This window comes from Cygnus atratus, chromosome 2, assembly GCF_013377495.2.
Source record: "Cygnus atratus isolate AKBS03 ecotype Queensland, Australia chromosome 2, CAtr_DNAZoo_HiC_assembly, whole genome shotgun sequence".
NCBI lineage: Eukaryota > Metazoa > Chordata > Aves > Anseriformes > Anatidae > Cygnus > Cygnus atratus.
This window is the reverse complement of record NC_066363.1, coordinates 37,646,436-37,665,869: the sequence shown is the minus strand read 5'-3', so window position 1 is coordinate 37,665,869 and position 19,434 is coordinate 37,646,436. Positions and strand designations below refer to the sequence as shown.

Genomic DNA, 19,434 nt, shown 5'->3' with positions numbered 1-19,434 from the left:
CTTTAACTATGCTAGAAAAGGTACTCAGCCATAATTTGCAAGCTCTCTCAGGGTTTGTTTGGGGCTGAAGGGGGGACTAAACACTCCAGTGTTTTGCAGACTGCGGAGGATGCAAGAATTAAGTGACCACATGCCAGCAAGTGAACTGAGCTGAGCATGAAGTGCTTATTATTTTGAAAATGGAAAGGTCAGGATTGCAGGAGTGAGGATTTAAGGAAATCAGTGTGTCTCATTACTGCACAACAAATGTGAAGTCCTGTAATTATTTGTAAAAGCCTTCTAGCATCCCTGTGAGGTAGCTAAGTATTACCCATGGAAGGGAGAATCAGGATGAAAGGGCTTAACCAAAATCAGGAGAGAAAGCCTATTAATACAGTGCAGTTATCTGGTTTCCCAGCTGCTAAACTCGCCATAAGAACGCCGTGTTCCATAGTTTGTGGAAGGAACTTCAGCAGTGACTTAGGATCTGCATTTAAAAAATCATCGTTTATGGTAAAGCTTACAAAATGAGGTCGCTAGTTCTGGACAATAAACATTTAAAATGCGTTAACGCAAGCAAGCTTATTCTCACTAACTGTGGTTAAAAACAAGCTATCAGGAACGTCATCTGCCTGGACAGCATGTCTCCTATGGATGCCATTGGAGTGTAAATATTAAAGTCACCTTGTTTAAATTTCAGGTATTTGTGCTTCTCCTTTTGTTGGGCAATATTTGCATATGCACTCATACTATATGCTAAGCAGCTGAATCCCTTACTATATGTCTTTAAAAGAAGTGTTTAGGCAGCCTTTGCAAATCATCCCTGTAAGTAGTCATTCCATAATATTGATATAGAGTTGAAATAAACTGTTTGGCCAATATATACTTAGCTGATAAGCATCCCTTAAATTGGTCTGGTAATCTATTCAAGCTTCCATTAGCCATGTGGCTCTGTTACGTTTCAGTGTAATTTTCATTATTATTCTTTGGAGATGAATTGTTAGGAGTTGCATGGAAGGAGGGGACGATACATCATGCAACAAAATTAGCTCTGTTTGTGCCGCGCCCCCCCCCCCCCCCCCCCCCCCCCAGATCAGACAGAATTTAAGCTGTTTTTTCTTCCCTTCTTTGTGCCCTTTTTCTACTGAAGAGGCATCCCAAGCCATTATTAACAAGAAAATAAATGGTTAGCCACATGGTGTTCTCCTGCGCTTGTTGTTGCTCTCTGGTGGTTCTGAACTTGCTATTTCATCTATTTTGAACACAAACTAGGGAAGTGAGAAAGCAAACCCAAGCTGCTGGAAGTATTTTAACAAAGCTTAGGTTCAGAGATGATGAGTTGAAAACTTGGCAGGTCTCTAGAAGAGCTATAAAAATTTCGATGTTTTATTCAAAACACACTCATTTTCATGGATCACGGAGGTGCTTAAAAATGGAAATACTGTTTTTTCTTCTGCTGACTACAAATTGTTGTAATTTTTTTGACGACTGCTTTTCACGGCAGGAGGTGGTGCCGATTTCAGTAAAACCTGGATGGGGAGGCAGCGCTCAGGGGTCGGTCATTTGCCATGGGAGTGGGGCTCTTCGCTGCTCAGTGATGGAGAGGAAGAGGTGGCAGCAAGAGGCTTATCCCCTGTCTTCCGAGGTGGGAATTCCCTTGGGATGTACAAAACGTGGATTGAGATTTTGGCCTCAGTTTGCAGAAGCAAGCTGTTCTTTCCCTATCGCCGGTGGGGCCTTTGTTGTCCTCCAGAAGACAAGCTTGGGAATTAGTTGACCGTAGGCTTTGCTGCTGTTCTGCGACTCATCGCGGCTTCCGTTTTTGATGTTTTGCAAAATGAAAATGAGATACAGATTAAAAAATCTGTTGTTTGATCGGGGTTTCAGTTCTAGTTTTACCAGGTGCCTGAACGCAAGAATAGTTTTAGAAATCGTCAAGATAATTGAGCACGCGTAAGGTTAATTCACAATAAAAAGTGAGTCTGCAGATGGGATTAGTTTTTCCAGCATGTGTAGCTGCAAGAGCCTGTACTTAAATCTTCATTTCAGTGGTTATATTCTTCATTAGATGTTGCTTTTTCTATCGCTCAAGGTGTTTGTTTTAAATATGGAACTAGTGGATTGGTAAATTAATTTTTAAGTTAACGAAAATGAGAAAATTTGTCTTAGAACCTACTGAAGAGCGAAAATATTCATCAATTTTGTGATGGTTTTGAAGATTTTCTAATTATTTTACTGAAAAGTGAGTACTATTCAGTGATCATATTTTGCTGTAATACTGAAAAAAGCTGTAGAACCACATGCAGCTATAGAAAGCCAGGATAAATATAGGTAGTACAGCAGCTTTAAACATCTGTGATAGCAAAACAATGCAGCTGCTGAAAAAGGGGACTAAAGTGGGTGGAGATTTACTTTGAAAGCATCAATGAAGAAACGTTTCTCACAGCGCTCTTCAATACCTTGAATGCAGAAAATGAAGGAAGGTGAATTGTGTCGTGTTGACAACTAGATTTCTCTGACTAAAAAGCAAAGAGATGTTTTCAGACTTGAGGATGGAAGGGCTCTGAGCAGGAGTGACTTTGCTGCAAAGGAACGGGAGGAGGAGGAGAATAACTACTGTAAAAAGATTTCGAAAGGTGATAAAACAAAGTGTCCCACTAGGAAGTTTGTGGGACAGCATTGAGCAGAATGTGGCGATTCAGTGATTATCTGTCACCCATCCATCATCAGTGTCTTTAGAAATCCTGAAGTATTCATACGCCTCTGGATTTTTTAATTGACTCCTCTATCAAAGGCTGAACTTTATTTCTTAAGATTTATTTCTTACGGCTGAAGCACTTGAATCGTAATTACTGTGGAGAAGATAGTGATGTTGTGAAACTCACTTTTTCTACTGAAATCTCTTTTTGACTTGAAAGAAAACGTCCTTTCTCTCACACTGTGTGAGTAACATAAATACAATCGTCTATACGTAAAGAGTGATGGCAAGTATTTGTCCTCAAGGATATTAACTGAAGTTTTAGCCAGGCAGTGGGAAGGTGAAAATCACTGTCTTGTAGTAAGCATTCCCCCTGTGAATTAATAGGAAAAATGTGCTTTTGGTCCGGTCCCTGGGGAGGAGGTCCGGTATCTCATAGGGAACGGCTTGCGTGTTGGCGTGGCTTGCGGAGATCACCACTCGGATGGGCAGAGAAGGCAGGCCACGTTTCTCAGCGAGGTTTGGTGGAGGAGCAAGGGAGAGCACCCGCAGCTAGCGCTGGAAGAGCAGCCTCGTATGTTCTAGCGCTTTAACCCCGATTTAGGAAGGAATGCAAAACTCCCTGTGATGTGAAACGCCGAGTCCCCAAGGTCCCCTCCCGCGGCCCCCGTTGCTGTCCAAGGAATCCCGGGGATGTGCGTGGCTGCGGGTTGCAGGCGCCGCTGCTTGGCGACCTCTGGAATGGAATTTTTTCCTTACGAAACGCCGTCCCGGACACTCAGTGTGCGAGAGTTACAGGGCATCGCTGGAACTTGAAGGAGTTTGATGCAGCTGCTAACACTGCTACCTCAGTCCCCTAGTCTACAACATATTTATTTATTATTTATTTATACTCATATTGTGCTTCATCGCTTATAATTTTTGTCCCTCCCTCGTTTTTCCTTGTAAAGTCATCTTTATGAAGCGTTGCATAGATGTGGCCCATGACAGTCTATGAAGATCCTCTTAGTATCTCATTAGGCACATTAATGTACAGCATACATCTGTACATGAAAATAACGGTTTAGACTTGTGCTTATCACATTACACGGGCAAAAGACAGAAGCTGCTGTATATATGAAAAATAATTATTTTTTAACGTAGTATAGTAGTTGTCGTTACAAAAAAAAAAAAAAAGGCATTCAAAAATAATAGCAGAAAGTACAAATGGAGGAACAAAGTGGATCCTGAGCTTTTTTAGCCTTAAATTTACAGAATCGAAAAACTCCCCAGACCTTGCTTTCAGACAGAGAAGTGTTTAAAATACCGTAGTTTTTACTTTTCTGCTTAAACAACCAGGCGACGAGGTTGTTTGCTGTTGGATGAATCCCAAAACGCTCAAAGTTCAGGAACACAAAAAACATGCCCATTTTTCTTGCTGCTACAGGCCGTTTTAGCAAATGTTCTGCTTCCACTTTCTGCTGTATGGTTTTTTTTGGGGTTTGATGTGTTGGTCAGTCCCATTTTGATATATTTGCTAGTGGCTTTGTGTTAAGGTGTGGATGGGCACGTACGGGATCAGCAGGTGATGCGGCGCTGGGTGGCGTTGCTGATCTTTGGGGCGCGGGGAGGACTGGCCGAGGGTTTTATCACCAGGTAGCGGGAACGTAAAGCAATAGAGCAAAGTTACAGGGAACGAGCAGAGATCTCTGCTGCAAATAGGGTACTCTGCAATTAGCTGTGCTGGATACAAATAAGGATAAATGGGCTCTCTGGCTAATAGGAAGATGACAGTAAACCGTGCGTGTGATTCGGCTGTGAAAAATGCTAACCCAATTTGAGGCGCAGGGGGCTCGTCATTTGCAGGAGAGACGGGGAAGCATTAACGCGCTTTCAGTAGGCATTGTTAGGATCTCATCCTGAGCGTGTGGTCACCTGTGTTCAAATGGAGAAATGAAAACAGGAACGATGCAAACGAGGGCTGGTGGGGGGATGAAGGGAACAGAGAGCTGCCGTCTCATGAGTGGCAGAAAAGGCTCGAGCACGTTTCTCCTAACAGAACAGGAAGCGATATGGTATTTCTTCTTGAAGATGGCTTTACAGGGAAATAATGAGGGAGGGACCAAAACTGTTAAAGTGCAATATGAGTGTAAATAAGTACGCAGGTAGATTCCAGATATGTTTGTGCTGGAAATTTGGTGAAAGTTTTGAAGCGTTTGGGGAACGAAGCTGTGGAAGCACACCTTTGGAGACAGGGAACCCGTGCTAGCTTTTCATTCTCCACTTCAGGCCCATGTATTGTGTGTCAATGAAAAGGCAGTGGTAGTTTGTGATAGAAGCTTTTGAGGTGGTGGTTGTTCCCTTCCCAGAAGCGTTGGTTCTTCTCTGTAGGCAGAGACAGGATGTTCAGTGGGTTGTAATGAAAACCTCAGGTGCCTGGCTGGTACGTCTTCATCTTCTCGTACTGACTGCTGCTTGAAACAATTTGCCTCAGTCACGCCAGCCTTGTCGAAGAGGAACCAGAGGACTTGGTTTCTCCTTGTAGCATGGGTACTTTCACTGAGTTCTGCCATACTCAGATGAGCCACAACGTGCAGGATATCGAGAAACCTTTAACATGTAGCCGAAATGATTGTCAGGAGTAATCCTTTAAAATGTTGGGGACTGGCTGCTTATTAAAGCAACCAGATTTATCTAGTCCAGTTCTGCAGTCGTGTGCCTCTTCTGTTTTGAAGAAGTCTTCTACAAAGTGCCATTATTTCCAGTGGCTAGCCTGAAAAAATGAGGTGGAAGGAAATGAGGTGGTTTCCTAGATGCTGGTAGTTCTCTGCAAACCTGCTTTGTCTATTGAATTACAAATCTTGTTAATTTGAATGTTACAAAGGTCTGTTTGAAAGACAATACTATATGCTTGCATAGTAACTGCTCATATAAAAATTGTTATTAAGTTGTCAGCCCATATATTAGCAAGTTATTTTGCCTTTTCAGCCACTTTCTGTAATGCACTATGTGTCTCCCAGAGTGTATTATTGCATACATTTGAAAGATGCAAAATACATGCATTAAACTGTCAGTTTTCCAATAAAATAAAAGCATGCCCAGGGCTTGATATGAATGGTATATACGTTAGTTACTATCTGAGCATTTATTCAATTACACTATTTCATATAGTTTGTAGGTAGTTTGCATTTAAAAACTAAAAATCATCATAATGTTATATTATGGTGAATGAAACTGGAAAGAAAAAAAATAACACGTTTAGTCATTTTCCTTTTTCCCTTTCCTTGCCTGTTTGCATCAGGAGCTGCTGAAATGGGTTGTGGGTTGAACAAACTAGAGAAGCATGATGAAAAACGACCTGGTAACATCTATTCAACGTTGAAGAGGCCCCAGGTAGAAACCAAGATAGATGTTAGCTATGAATATCGATTCCTGGACTTCACAACACTAAATGATGGTAAGTACACAAAGTTTTTCTTTAATTTTTTTTTTTTCTGTACAAATTGGCAAGTTAATTGCTCTATAATGGCTTTAGAATAGTGTGTGTAATAAAGTTTTTAAAATGTCTTTTAGTTTAAGTAAATCCTTTCTCTTCATTCGTAGTGTTTACATGCAGAGATCTTACGTAGAATTTTCTGTGAATTTTTAACCATAAGTATTTGTAGATTCTCAGATTTTAGATTCTATCTACCCACAATTTTTTTTTTGTTACTCTAAGGCTGTAAGTTCATTTCCTTAATTCGCATTTTTTCCAGGTTTCATTTGGTAAAGTGATTCAAGTCTGGCAGGTTATATACTTTGCTACTCTTTTTTTTCTTCCTCCTTTTCTGCTCTCTGTGCTCCCTCAGGAGTAATTTGAGAGGTTAAAGTTAGTGTTCTCAGTTTTGCAAACTTACCTTAAATAACTCTTACATGGTTACAAATACCTATAGCTGTACTCATGGGTAGAAACAGAGTAATGGAAGACCCCGAAAATCTAAAACATCAAAGAAGTGAGGGTCCAGCTTCGTGCGATTTTTACCTTTTTTGATATCTGAAGTAGTCTGCTTTAATTCTCATGACGATCCGTAGATATTCCATTTTTTCTCTTGCTGATTGACATCGAGCATCTCTGCCAGTATTGCTCACACCATTGCCTGTGCCCTCATTCACTTCAAAATTAGCCTGTTCTACAAGCAATTACTCCTCACACCATTTGGAAATCTGAAGCTTGAGCAGAAGGCTGGGACCTGCTTCTTGCTATATATAAAACAACACAGCACCAAAATGTGTTACAGCTAGCTGGCTGGGTGCCAGCTAGAGCCTCTCTGCTTTCGCCCTGCAGTGTGCTGCTACTTCGTGTCGTGCAAGTCAGGTCAAAGGAAAAGCCAAAGCGGTAGGTCTCTCTCTGTGTGAGACAAAGAGTTGCTAGCACATTGTTTTACGTGACACCTCTCTCGGTGCAGTTCAGTATGTTCAACCCCGGGTAACGTGAATTTGTTGTTTTCTAAAACTTGTTGCAAGCAGGCTTGTATTTTGAAAAAGGTGGAGGTTTGGAGTAGGTGGTTGGACAGGAGTGTGATTTTTGTAGGCAGTGCAGGAGCTGAGAAATTTGTCTTTGCAGACTTTGTGTCTCTCATACTCTTCCATTTGCTGTTACACTAATTGGGATGCACTGCAGTTACTGAGAGCACCAAACAAATTGGAGAGAATTTTTTTTCCATGTGTATGTATTACAGTTGTTTCCACATTTATTTATTTTTATTTCAGAGTGAACAGTCTGAGTTTCTATTGCTTGACAGTTTGACAGTTTTCAGAGAGATGGAATTAGTGGAAATGAATTAGTATTGAGGGCTCACTTGTATGGGCTCCTCTGTGATGCTCGTTGCAGTTCTGGCTGAATGCCTCACAGGGTTTCATGTGTGCGTTCTCGTGATTCCTCATGGAGGATGTATCTCTGTCACCGTGTGGGTGAAACCAGTACGCTCGATAGCCATGTGACTTGTCTGAGGCACAGAGGATGTCTGGCACAGAGCAAAAAATTAAACCCAGACTTTGTACGTCCAGTTAAGTGGGTAGGTTTGCTGTAAAGCGTATTTGTATGCTTTTCTCACTCATCCTTGATTGTTTTATTAGGATTTTAGGAGACGTGGTTTTAAAGAGACTGTGAATAGAAGTACTTTTATCAAATTCTTTGGTCTTCCAGTGAGTATAAGCTGTACAGCTCCTACTGAGTTCTGATTTGGCATGTTGTATCCCCATCACTCCGGTCTCTGAAGATACCAGCAGGTGGGCAGGTGAGGAGGTCACGAAGCTGTGGTTCTTGCTCTTTTTCGTAGCTATCACCCATGACTGTGAGCGCTCGGGGTTCTGCAGCTCCCCCCTGTTCATGTCACCAGCTGTATGAAGGCTCCTGGCCCACTACATAGTGTTAGGATGTTCCAGGTTTTTCTCAATAGCAAGAGAATCTCTGATTCCTTTGTATTATTTGCTCAGGAATAACCTCTGCAGATAACCAGAGTTAATGATGAGTGCTTCACCTATGCCTGCACGGATTCAGATGTTTCTAAAAATGAATTGCTCACGGCTGTGTAAAAAGAACATTTGGATTGTGAAGTCTGTTTTCTGTGAATCTACTTTAGCCCTTTCAGTGCATATATATCCTGACATCATCTTTTCCACAGGTTTTCTGCTTCGTATGCTTTTTAGAAAAAGCCATGCTAAATTATGAGTGGCTGCTTGGTATTTTACTGTATCGTTACTCTAGGCCTTATTTAGAACATCAGTGGATCTGGCTCTGAAGATGGTTACTCATTTTTCTCTGAGGCTTCTCTGTAATATTTACTGCTCTGCTACCTGTATCTCTTGCAAGCATTTAATCTTAATAGTGAGAGGGATATGATTATCTCCACTTTCAAATGGGAGCTAATACACAGCCAGAAGTTTTCCAAGTCTTTAGTGTTTTTTCATGTGTTCCAAAAGCAGCTTTCATTGACTTTAGACATCAGTGTAGATGCTGATCACATTTGCAGTTTGGAACTGCATGTATTCGCTAATCTAAAATCCAGATAACCAGACACCGCTTTCCAGAATGCTGTGTATGTTTTAGCTGCAGTGTTACACGCAGCTAAGAGGACCGAAGTTTTCTGTGCCTGAAAGTGGGGAGATAGTGCTCTGTTTCACCTTGTGTCATCTCTGTGAACTCATGTAACTTGTCAGTCTGGCAGAAGGCTATGCAGTGGTCAGTGTCTTGTGAAAGGCTCTGAAAATACTGGAGTTGGTGTAAGTGGTGAGAGTATGCAGCCAGGAAGATACAGGACATTAGCACTGCTCTGTTGGAAGCAGGATAAAATGCCATCCTGCTGGTCATTTGCTGCGTTAGCCAGAAACTTAGCTTTTCTTTCTGTCTTTGTTTAGTTTACATACATACACATGACATACACAGCTGAAGGAAGATAAGGCAGTATGCTCCTTTATTACATATTTTTATTCACTTCCAAACTCGAGCCATGCTGTACACCGAGGCAGATGTCCAATGGCAAATAGTGTTAGATGGCTTATGTAAGTACTGCATAAATAATGCATACATGCAAAAGACTGAATTCAGGTTGCAAGTGTAACCTTCATTCTGACATTCCCCTGTGTTAAGGGATTGACACACTGGAAAGTAAAGTGTCTACAGAAAGACTGCCATGCTTTTAAGAAAAGCAGAGTATGAAGAACCCTTCAGTTCCCATTATGTGCCACAACACTGATAATCTTTGTGGTTCTTCAGAATTAAAACCCTTAGATTTGCCAAACTGTTTGAGCAAGTGTGATAATTGCTAGCGATGTAGGGTTTTCATCTAGAGCAGGTTAGCACTTGAGGAACAAGGAGCACTTTGCACATTTTTGCACATTTCAGAACCCTGAGGGAAGCCCCCTCAAGGGGTTTTCTCTTGTTGTTTGCTGGATTTTATCTTGTTGGCTGTACAATGTCTGCTCACGAGCCTTCCCCTTCCATTAAGGTAGCCTCTTGCAAGAAGTCTCAGTCCATCTTCAGTGTCATCCCATGACAGTATTATCCTGTGTGCTACCCTTCAGTTGTCTGTACTGCCCAAAGCTTATATGGGCTGCTGTTCTCCCACTGGTGAGATCACAGCAGATTTCACCTGAGTTAAATTGGTAAAATCAGCACAGATTTTGTTGAAGAAGCCATTAATGGATTTCTGACTTGGATGGCTTGTTGCTGGGTAGCAACACGCCATAGGAGGTGCAGAGAAAGAGTGGGGCCTTCTCCTTTGTGGCAGTAGTGAGCTGAGAGGTTGTCCCGGCTGCAGCGTGGAGCTTCATCCAGCTCCTGAACTGAACCCACCTCATCGTCCTCTTACAAAGTTCATCCCATTACTGAGTCAGTCTTGCTTATCACTGTGCCCTGTGTCAGGTCTCTCTCCAGCCTTATTCTGACAGGCTTCACCCCTAGTCATTCATCTGCCCGCTTTCCTGCCGTGCCCCTGGGCCACACCGTGTGTGAGAGACCTGCCCCTCCTGGTGGGGACATGCCACAGCGGCAGGGGAGGCCGCAGGGAGGGCACACATTTCTTCCAAAACCTGCTCTCAGTAGCGTTATCCGCAGGCCCAGTCTTCTTCCAGCTCTCTGCTGGCTAGTCCTTGCTTCAGAATAATAAGGCCTTATTCAGCAATAAGCCTGGCTGCTCAACTGGACGCCTCCTCGCTGACATTGAGGGGAGACAAATGCTAAGTGACAATAATCGAATTTTGTAACGATGAAGAATTTGAGGAAAGTAAAAGACAGTTGCATCAGATTCATGTTGCAGTAAATCCTTTTGCTGCAAAGCCAGGAGAGACAATTAGTGTCTGTGTGTGTATACTTCACTAGAAAAAAAACACCAACACATAAAGACTGTATGACCGTCGTAAGTTTAAAAAACAAACAAAAAAACCTTGTTTATTTTGCATCCATCACTATATAATAGAAGTAAGTGAATATTGATCTTCTTGCACCTCTTACCTCCAAGGTGCCATATGTTTCTGTTTTATTGGAAATAGGAGGTAAATGGCATGTGTACCTGAGGAGGGCCTACGCCGACAAACGGACTAGCCTTAATATAAAGCATGCACGTTTTCAACAGTGACTTTGTGGGGCAAGCTGGTTTGTTTGTTTTGTTATTTGATTTGTAAGAGAAATGTTTAAACAATCTGCGTTCCTGCCCTGTTAGGATCTAATCTACTTATTTTGGAAAATTTCACTCAGAATGACAGATCGTACAGAAACTGAACTCTGCCTCTTCTTCATCCTGTATTTCCTTTCTTCTGTCTCTTTTCAGTTTTGATGACCCTCTGAGAGAACAAGAATTCTGGGTTTCTCCTCAGATTAGGGTAGAGTTTTTTGGTTTGGTTTTACTGACTTGATTGGATCTCTTTTTTGCATTGCTTTAGATTCCTATAGTAATGCATTGGCCGGATGAGTTATGACAGGTTTTGGCCTTGAATAAAGTTGGCATGAAACATATGCTAGCCATGTGATGAGAATGAAATGGGGATATAAATTTTTTTAAATGGGGAAAGGCTATAGTCTGAACAAGCCATTTGTGCTATAAACCCACTAAAATCCAGATGTTTTGACTGATGGAATGAAAAACAACAATACTTCACATGTCCCAGAGAAGTTCTGAAGTCATAATGTGAATACAAGGGCATATGGTTTTTATCCTTATTGTCAATAATTCTTCTCTTTAGTGAAAAAAAAAAAAAAGAAAATTATTTTAAAAGTAAGGTTATTAGTTATATTTCAACATTTCCACCCTATTTTTTTTGCTGAAGTGTTTTAACTGTTGTTGCCTAAGGACTGTATTACCAGGCCAATGCTCCTTGAATAACAAACTTACTACACACTTACTAACCTTTCTGATTTGAGGCATTTTTATATGTATGCATATATATGTATATATAAAAAATATATAAATTTGTAAGTGGATCTGTCTTTCAAGTTCTGGCAAGCTTCTGACTACTATACAGTAATGCTTTGGGCCAGTTTTGCTGCTCAAAAAAAAGGGTAGTTGCAGCTTTATTACAATTGATATGGCTGGGCTTTTATTGCTTTTTTTCTAATAAAGGCACATATGGGTTAATGAACCTTTATAAAAGATATAATTATATTAGAATCAAAATGTAAAGAAGCATTTCAATATGGACATATTCCTAATATAGGATTAAATTTCAGTTGTGTGTAGTCTACGTAGTTAATTTAATCAAAAAAACCTCAGTTGTTCCCTCAGAGAGGGGAAAGAATAATCTGATTGGAACTTGGAAGTGTCACACAGTGGAAAGTGTGCAAGCTGGGGATAGAGAAGGCATTTTTTCCACAGAATTTGTATGCATTTTTATCAGGAAATTGTTTGCTACAAAACGTAATACGTGTTGTCGACTTCAGTGCTTACCATCTCTTCCTACTGGTAATTCTCATATTACGTTAAGTAGTTATTTGTGCCTTGTTTCTGCTTTCTGTTTCTCTTCACCATTCATCTGAGAGAGGGAAAAAAGCAGAACAACAACAAAAAAAAAACCTCTGAGCAAGTGGCTGTATATCTGAAAAAAGACCCTGCATTTGCAGGTGTTCTTATTTGATTTAAGACTAGTAAAAGCAATTGTTTCTCCATTGGTGAAGTTATTTAATTTCCTGTTTTCATTTTTGTAAGCAAAGGAACATAGATGAAATTAGCATTCCAGTTTTGTATTTCCAGTTGCCCGGGTTAGTTACCATCATTTTGTCCTCAGGAGTGATGAAATAAAATTAGCAAGGCAAAATATTGTTAGGTTATTAATGGGATGTGATAGCTTGAACCAGACTGTATATCGATCATGTACGACAGACTAAAACATTGCTTGAGAGGATATTAATATATAACATATTAAGAGCAGTAAGACGACGAGCAGAAGAGGTCAATGGATTATTTCTGTGTATCTCAGATTCTGTTAATGATTCCCCTTCATTTCAGCTTTGTGCATATGCAGATCCCATTCAGCTTAGATTTTTTACACATGAAAATATGCACATGATAAAAAGAATCAGCATAAGGGCTTTGCTGGGACTGGGCTTCAGTCCTTTCCATTAGGACTTTCCATCCAGGAGGGCCAACCGTATCCTGGGATGCATCAAGCACAGCATCGCTAGTCGGTCGAGGGGGTGATTGTCCCGCTCTACTCTGCGCTGGTGCAGACTCACCTCGAGTACTGTGTGCAGTTCTGGGCACCACAGTACAAGAAGGAGATTAAACTGTTAGAGAGTGTCCAGAGGAGGGTGACGAAGATGGTGAAGGGCCTAGAGGGGAAGACATATGAGGAGCGGCTGAGGTCACTGGGCCTGTTCAGCCTGGAGAAGAGGAGGCTGAGGGGGGACCTCATCGCAGTCCACAACTTCCTCACGAGGGGGAGTGGAGAGGCAGGTGACCTATTCTCCGTAATCACCAGTGATAGGACCCGCAGGAACAGTGTTAAGCTGAGGCAGGGGAAGTTTAGGCTAGACATCAGGAGGAGGTTCTTCACCGAAAGGGTGGTCGCACATTGGAACAGGCTCCCCAGTGAAGTAGTCACTGCACCAAGCCTGTCTGAATTTAAGAAGAGATTGGACTGTGCACTTAGTCACATGGTCTAAACTTTTGGGCAGACCTGTGTGGTGCCAGGAGTTGGACTTGATGATCCTTATGGGTCCCTTCCAACTCGGGATATTCTATGATTCTATGATTAATGCAAATGTAAAGAAATGAATTTTTCTGGCTTCTCTAAAGCATGCAGGTATTTTGTTTCAAGTGAATTGCAGTCTAGTAATATGTAACCCTTCAGGGCTTGCCACTGTAAGTCACAGCAAAATGAAATGTTTGTGCTGTAGCAGTTTATAAAACTTACTTGCGTGTCTTGGGAAACTTGCGATTTGACATAAAAGGAGCATTCCATATGTTAGTAGTTTAATAAATATAATAAATTACATCATAAATGTATTTGCTTTATGGAATTGTTAGAAATAACTTGAACTTCTTTACTATTGTTGGCTTTTAACTAAGGATCCATAACTTGAGTACAATCCGTAAGAGATATTCCAGTTTCTAAATACAGGCTTTGCTTTCCATAATTATCTTATATAGATTTTTGTTATGGGAGACCATATGCACATGTTATTGATGTACAGATATAGATATGCTTATACCTACAGAAGAGAGAATGCATATGTAATGTATGTGCCTACGTATGTATTGTATGACATTTATATTATTGAGATGGGTAATACATAAGGATATGAACATTCAGCCTGTTAGGTTTTGCTTTATGGCTACACTTAATTGTGCCACAACAGCAAGTATGAAGAGCTTTATCTAAAGTCATACAACGACTGCGACAGAATTGGGAATAGATCCTGTTCAATCCACTGCTCTAGCTGGTAGATCACGGCCTTAAAAACACTTTTCTCACAGAAACTAAAGCAAGAAGTTGGTCAATATTATGAATTAAGTTTCCAAGCCCATATCTTAATAGTTACATAGCCTTTACGTGTACCTGTCAAATTTCAAATAGAAAAAAGTTTCAGGTATTGCCTGTCTCCTGAAGACCCAGCTGAACTGTGGCACTGCTATTTTGCGTTAGAATAGGCTAGATGGAAGCTTAGATACAATATGGTAAGTGTATTAGAAGTATCAAATATGTCAAAGAATGTGCATATGATGTGTTTTGGACTGGTATTTTCAGCTTGTGATTGGAAAAAAAAAGAACATTTCTTTTAGGTACTGTTATGGAATCTCACCCCAAATACATCAAGCAGTGTAACAGCCACTTTTTCTACGTGGATTCTGCCTCTGTGGTTCGGCAATGGGTGCGTGCAAATGCAAAATGGACAAGGGAGGGAAGGAACATCTGCAAGATGTTTTCTATTCATGGATTCCACTCCGGAAAAAATATGGGTGCTGCAATAGTCATGTTTGTGTTAGCTTTCCTCGTCTGTATCCATTCTTAGACTGAAGAATGGGTAGCTACAATACTCCATTCTTACCATGTAGTTGTCGATTGTATCTACTCCATTAGCTGAAGCTTCTTCTTAATGCAATTACCGAATTCTTACAATAGATACATACCATACGTCATACATAAATGAATGCTAATTGTAATTCACTCACATCACGGAAAAATAGTTACAGATCTGTCTAAAAAGAGCTCTGAACTTCCAAGAAACTTTTCCATCCTATCAGCAAATAAGAAATTGCACATGATCTTTCTGAGTGGCCTTGTCTTTTCTTTTGCCTCTGGCTTTGCACATTTTTCCAATCTTCATGTGGTTTTCATCTCCTGATGCTGTTCAAGAGCCAAGGAACCAGATTTGGCAGTCTGCGTGGCTAGTAGACAGGCGTTTCTGGTGGAATGATGAGATTCTTCAAGCCAGATGAGCCTAATCCTGTTTTCTAAGAAACAGAACTTCCCCTGTCTTTAACTGGGACACACAGTGGCTTGTAACTTTAAATAATAAATGTCTTATGGCTTTATTATGGGACAGAAGTGATGAGGCACGATCTCTGTAGTAACTTGTTTAGTCTTCGTATGACTTCTTACTACAAATTTCTTGACATCAGCAAGATAAAAGATGATACACAAAATCTGTGCAATCTTTTAATTTTAATGCAGTTCACAGTCATTGACTTTGTAAATAAGTGTTGCTATTTGGCTAAAAGATCATGCAAATTGTAAGTTTGGAATTGGTTTATCGTGAGTGGAGGACACCTCGTTTGAGAGAAAAGAGGAATTGTTGGTGTCAGCTGTTCTTTACTGTGGGAAGTCACTTTTCTTAATTGTACTGAAAAGAAAATGCTGAGTAGATACACCTTGATTGTGTGGGATTTTCTTCTGTTTGCATTAATTTTTCTAATATTCCTATAGGCAGGATAAAGAATCTTATTGTCATGGAAACTGTGGACATTCAGCTATTTCACAGAACCGGTAACAGTTTTTTGGTGGGTCAGACCCCTAGGTCCATAGCTCAGCACTGGCCAGTGTCAGACTATGCGTGTCCCAAGCAAGTAGTGTGGTGCAGGAGGAGGTCGCTGCAGGGCTGTGGCAGGTGCTTCTGAGGAGTTTGGACCTCATTAATTTTATTTTGAGGGTTTTACTTTGGACAGGAGGTGGTGTGCTCCTGTCAACGGAACACCCTGCTACATGTGCCTCAAAGCCATCTGAAGGAAGGGTATCTTGTGACAAATGTCTGCTTTTTGGTTCACAAGCCCTTCTTCTGGGGGCCGGTCTAGCAGGTGCCATTTTGTCCCCATGTCCATTTCATGTAGTTAACAGTAGCTTGTCATTGTCTCAGCCAGTGATGCTTGTAAAGAGATATCATGTGCAGAAAGCAGTCTAATTTCTGTTCTTACTTCTGTTCCTGGTTTGTTTCTGTTCCTGCTTTTTCACACATGCTATGTGACTTTTTCTCCTCACTGGCCAAAGATGGAGTGGAGGCCATAAAGATGGCTTCCTTCTGCAGCTGTGGCAGCTCCTATGTAAGCACACACCAGACGAGCTGAACTCCTTGTGTTCGAGGAGAAAGACATGGACCGTGTGTTACTTTCTTGAGTTTTCCCTGTTGTGTGTATGCTTTGCCCTTGTTCCACTGAAGGATGTGGGGCACAAGATTGGACTGGTAAGGTTGGTTCTCTGCACTGAGGTTGATTTGGTGGGTCAGAACTCGCAGCTGTTCCAAGCTACTGCCATGACTGGATGAATTTTGGGTGTCTAAACCTGCTCTTGAAGATATGGCTGTCGTCCTATGGAGTCTCATGCTTGCAGTACCTACTGGTCTGTGGCTAACCAGTTTGGGGAGGGAGGGTACGTCTATAGTGGGTTAAGTCATGACCAAGGTCTCCATCTCCAAGTGCCATCCTCCAAATCCTGCCTTCTTATAGATGCGCAGCAGATGTGAGTGTCTAAAAATGAGGAGATTTACTCCTATCCTACTGCTGTTTGACCACTTACTCGTTCTAGATGGGCAAAGTCACTCTCTGTCTTTTCTCTCAATGCCCTTTTTGACCTTTTCTTCCTGTTCACAGATGGCTTTGGCAGCTGTCTCAATGACCCTCAGGAAACCTCGCAGACTGGGGATTGGGACTGAGTCAGGGAAAAGTGTAGTTGAAAACTACCAGCAGTGCACCACACAGGATAACGAAGGGGGAAGGGTGAATTTGCTCGTACCCTGCTTTTCTGAGAAATGACAAAGGAAGGAGAACTGACAAAGGGAGGAGTGGTAAAGTCTGCCCTGCTTCCGTGGCTTGGAGAGGAGACAGTTTTAAGGATGAGGAAGGCAATGCAGACTGATTAAATCCTGCAGTATGGAGAATAATTCTTCCCTATTCTTAGCAAGGTAGCATTCATTTCTCCTCGGGTAGCATCTATTCCTTCTCTGCTGTCCTTTGCAGAGGAAATGGACTGCCAGTTCTGTCCCTAGGCTTCTGGCTGTACCTGCTCCAGAGGGTCTTCATAACCAGAATCCCTCAATCCTAGGAAGTGCCTCCACACTCTTCCGCACAAGAATGCAGCAGCCAAGAACTGTGTTGGCCGTGTCGTGAGCCGTAACATCCCTAGTCCATTCTCCCTGCCATAGCTTTCTTGCTGCTGCACCCCCGAAAACAGAGGAGCTTGGGAGGTCTGTATTCAGAGAGCTGGAACCACCCCGGCCTGGACCCATGCTGTCGTAGGTCATGGGTCAGGAGACCCCAAACACTGTGTGTGGAGCCAGTGGTGTGATGTCAGCCAGTAGCTCCCCTGCGTTTGGGCAGGGAAGGGGCCTCGCAGCTGATGGCCCCAAGAAATGTCTTGTAAAATAGTTTTTGTGGTGAGACTGATGGTATGCATTGCTTTTTTGCAAACCTGAGGCTTCATGCCTGTGATCCACCATGAATGTTATGCTTCCCCCCAACTTTCCCCCCATCTTAACACAATATTTAGAGAAGCAGTTCTCCAGGTTGGAGTCATGGGCTGTGGCAAAGAGAGCTGATGCTGGCTGTGGCATGGAGCTGGCACAAGATGGTTGCCCCAATGTGTCCTTGCGGATCTCACCAGAAGGCTCCTAGAAGTGGCGCCTGAGGTTTCAGTCTTCCCTGGCTCTCTGAAATGAAGAATCAGGGTTTCAGAGGATGAAGGTCCAACTAGGCAGCAGATTTGGTGAAGTGCTTTCACCTGAAGATCTGTTCTGTAATAGAAGCTGGGCCACCTGTCCAAATGTGGTTGTTGCCTTTGGCTGCAAGGAAACCGCCTTCATCATCTTAAGCTTTACATGGCAGTTGGTCCTCTTGCACCCAAAGGCAGTCATCACATTGGCAACTCCAGATAATGTCACTGAGTTATCTTGTGCCTGAGAAAATTTTATTTTCCCTTGGTAGAGGTTGACAGGCAATGTTGTTTCCGTAAGGCCCTGGGTGGCACCACGCTGGATCTTCAGAGTGGCAGATGTCACCGTGGGGAAAGGACAGCAGGAGGAAAGAATGTGCCATAAAATAGAAGGGGGTGAAAGGGGAGACAAGGTCTTCAGAAAGGAGGGGTCATCTAGAGGAAGCAGAGCAGATAAAATAGGGAAAGAATATTAAGAGGCGGGCAAAGCTGAACACACGAACTGCAAACCCTCCAGGGTGATGGGTGACAGTAAAAAGGAAGGGACAGATATCATTTGACTTGTTAAGTGACAAGAGACGACACGGCATTGCATGGGTTTTCAGTGTTTTGAGACCTCTGTTGCCGGAGGTATGCCTTCATGTTGGGTTAATAGTGTTGTGTTAATAAAAGTGACACCCGGCAAGGGGCTGTGGCTGTCATTCCGACAAGGCTTGCTATCGAGCCCTGCCTGAACAAGACCCGTAGCATTGTGTGCAGGCAGGCATGTGGTCTTGGACTGAAGAAGACAATCTGAATTTCTGGGTTCAGATCCCTTTTGGATCTTTCATGATAACTTGTATTTTGTTTTGTTTTTAAATCTGAAAGTGGGATGAAAAGCAGCCCCTGAGTGTATTAGACTTGTTTTATTACTGAACAGTGAAAGGTTACTTTAAACCTTAAAATGCTATAATTTCTAGGGAAGTTCAGCATTCAATTTCAATTTTGTCTGTAGAATAACCTGAGAATGTTTAGATAGTTTAAATCTATCGCATCTATTGTGCATGGAAACTGCAGAATTTGCATTTCCATTGCCCGGTTCTGTAAATAGGTAGAACTGTTGCTTTAGCAACAAGCATAATTGTGACTACAATTTAAATTAAGGTTATGAATATTGTACTCAGCAAAATAATGTAGCTTGCAAACTTTAATCATTGTGTTCCAAGTGTTAATTGTATTTCAAGTTAGTCTCTTATAGCATTTGTGTGGGTTTTGTGTGTGAACACCTGAGCTGTGTTTTCTTTACCTTGACTTCTTGTAGAGACAATGTCCGTGGTAGTTATTATCTACACAAGACCGTTGTTTCTGTTTTGCTTTTCAAAGCCTCTGTGTGTGTGCATTAGGTAGTTTAATAAGTGTTCTGTCTGTACAATGTGTAAGTGTACTGCCAAGTAAACGTCTTGTATTGGGCCTGGTGTAACGTGCCTTTCTCCATTAGGCTTCAGCTTAATGCTGAGGGAGTTCCAGGTACATCTGACTCCTGCCTACCAGTCATGGCCAGTCTGCAGCAATTTCAGAACTCTGTGATGTAATTTCTTGGTGAATTCCTGTTTAAAAGTTACTCTTACACCTGTGACGTGTTACAAAGCTGATAAACATTGATGCAGGCCTCCAGATTGCCTCATCAT

At 41.8% G+C, this 19,434-nt stretch overlaps 1 protein-coding gene across 1 annotated transcript in view; it reads left to right on the top strand.

Annotated features, from left to right (window-relative positions):
* Nucleotides 1-19,434, top strand: part of RFTN1 (raftlin, lipid raft linker 1) — a 96,304-nt gene that overhangs the window by 3,907 nt on the left and 72,963 nt on the right. The window contains exon 2 of the mRNA XM_035556420.2: nucleotides 5,958-6,113. Coding sequence (XP_035412313.1) covers nucleotides 5,969-6,113 — 145 coding nt within the window. The 5' untranslated portion in view covers nucleotides 5,958-5,968. The remainder of the gene's footprint in view (nucleotides 1-5,957; nucleotides 6,114-19,434) is intronic.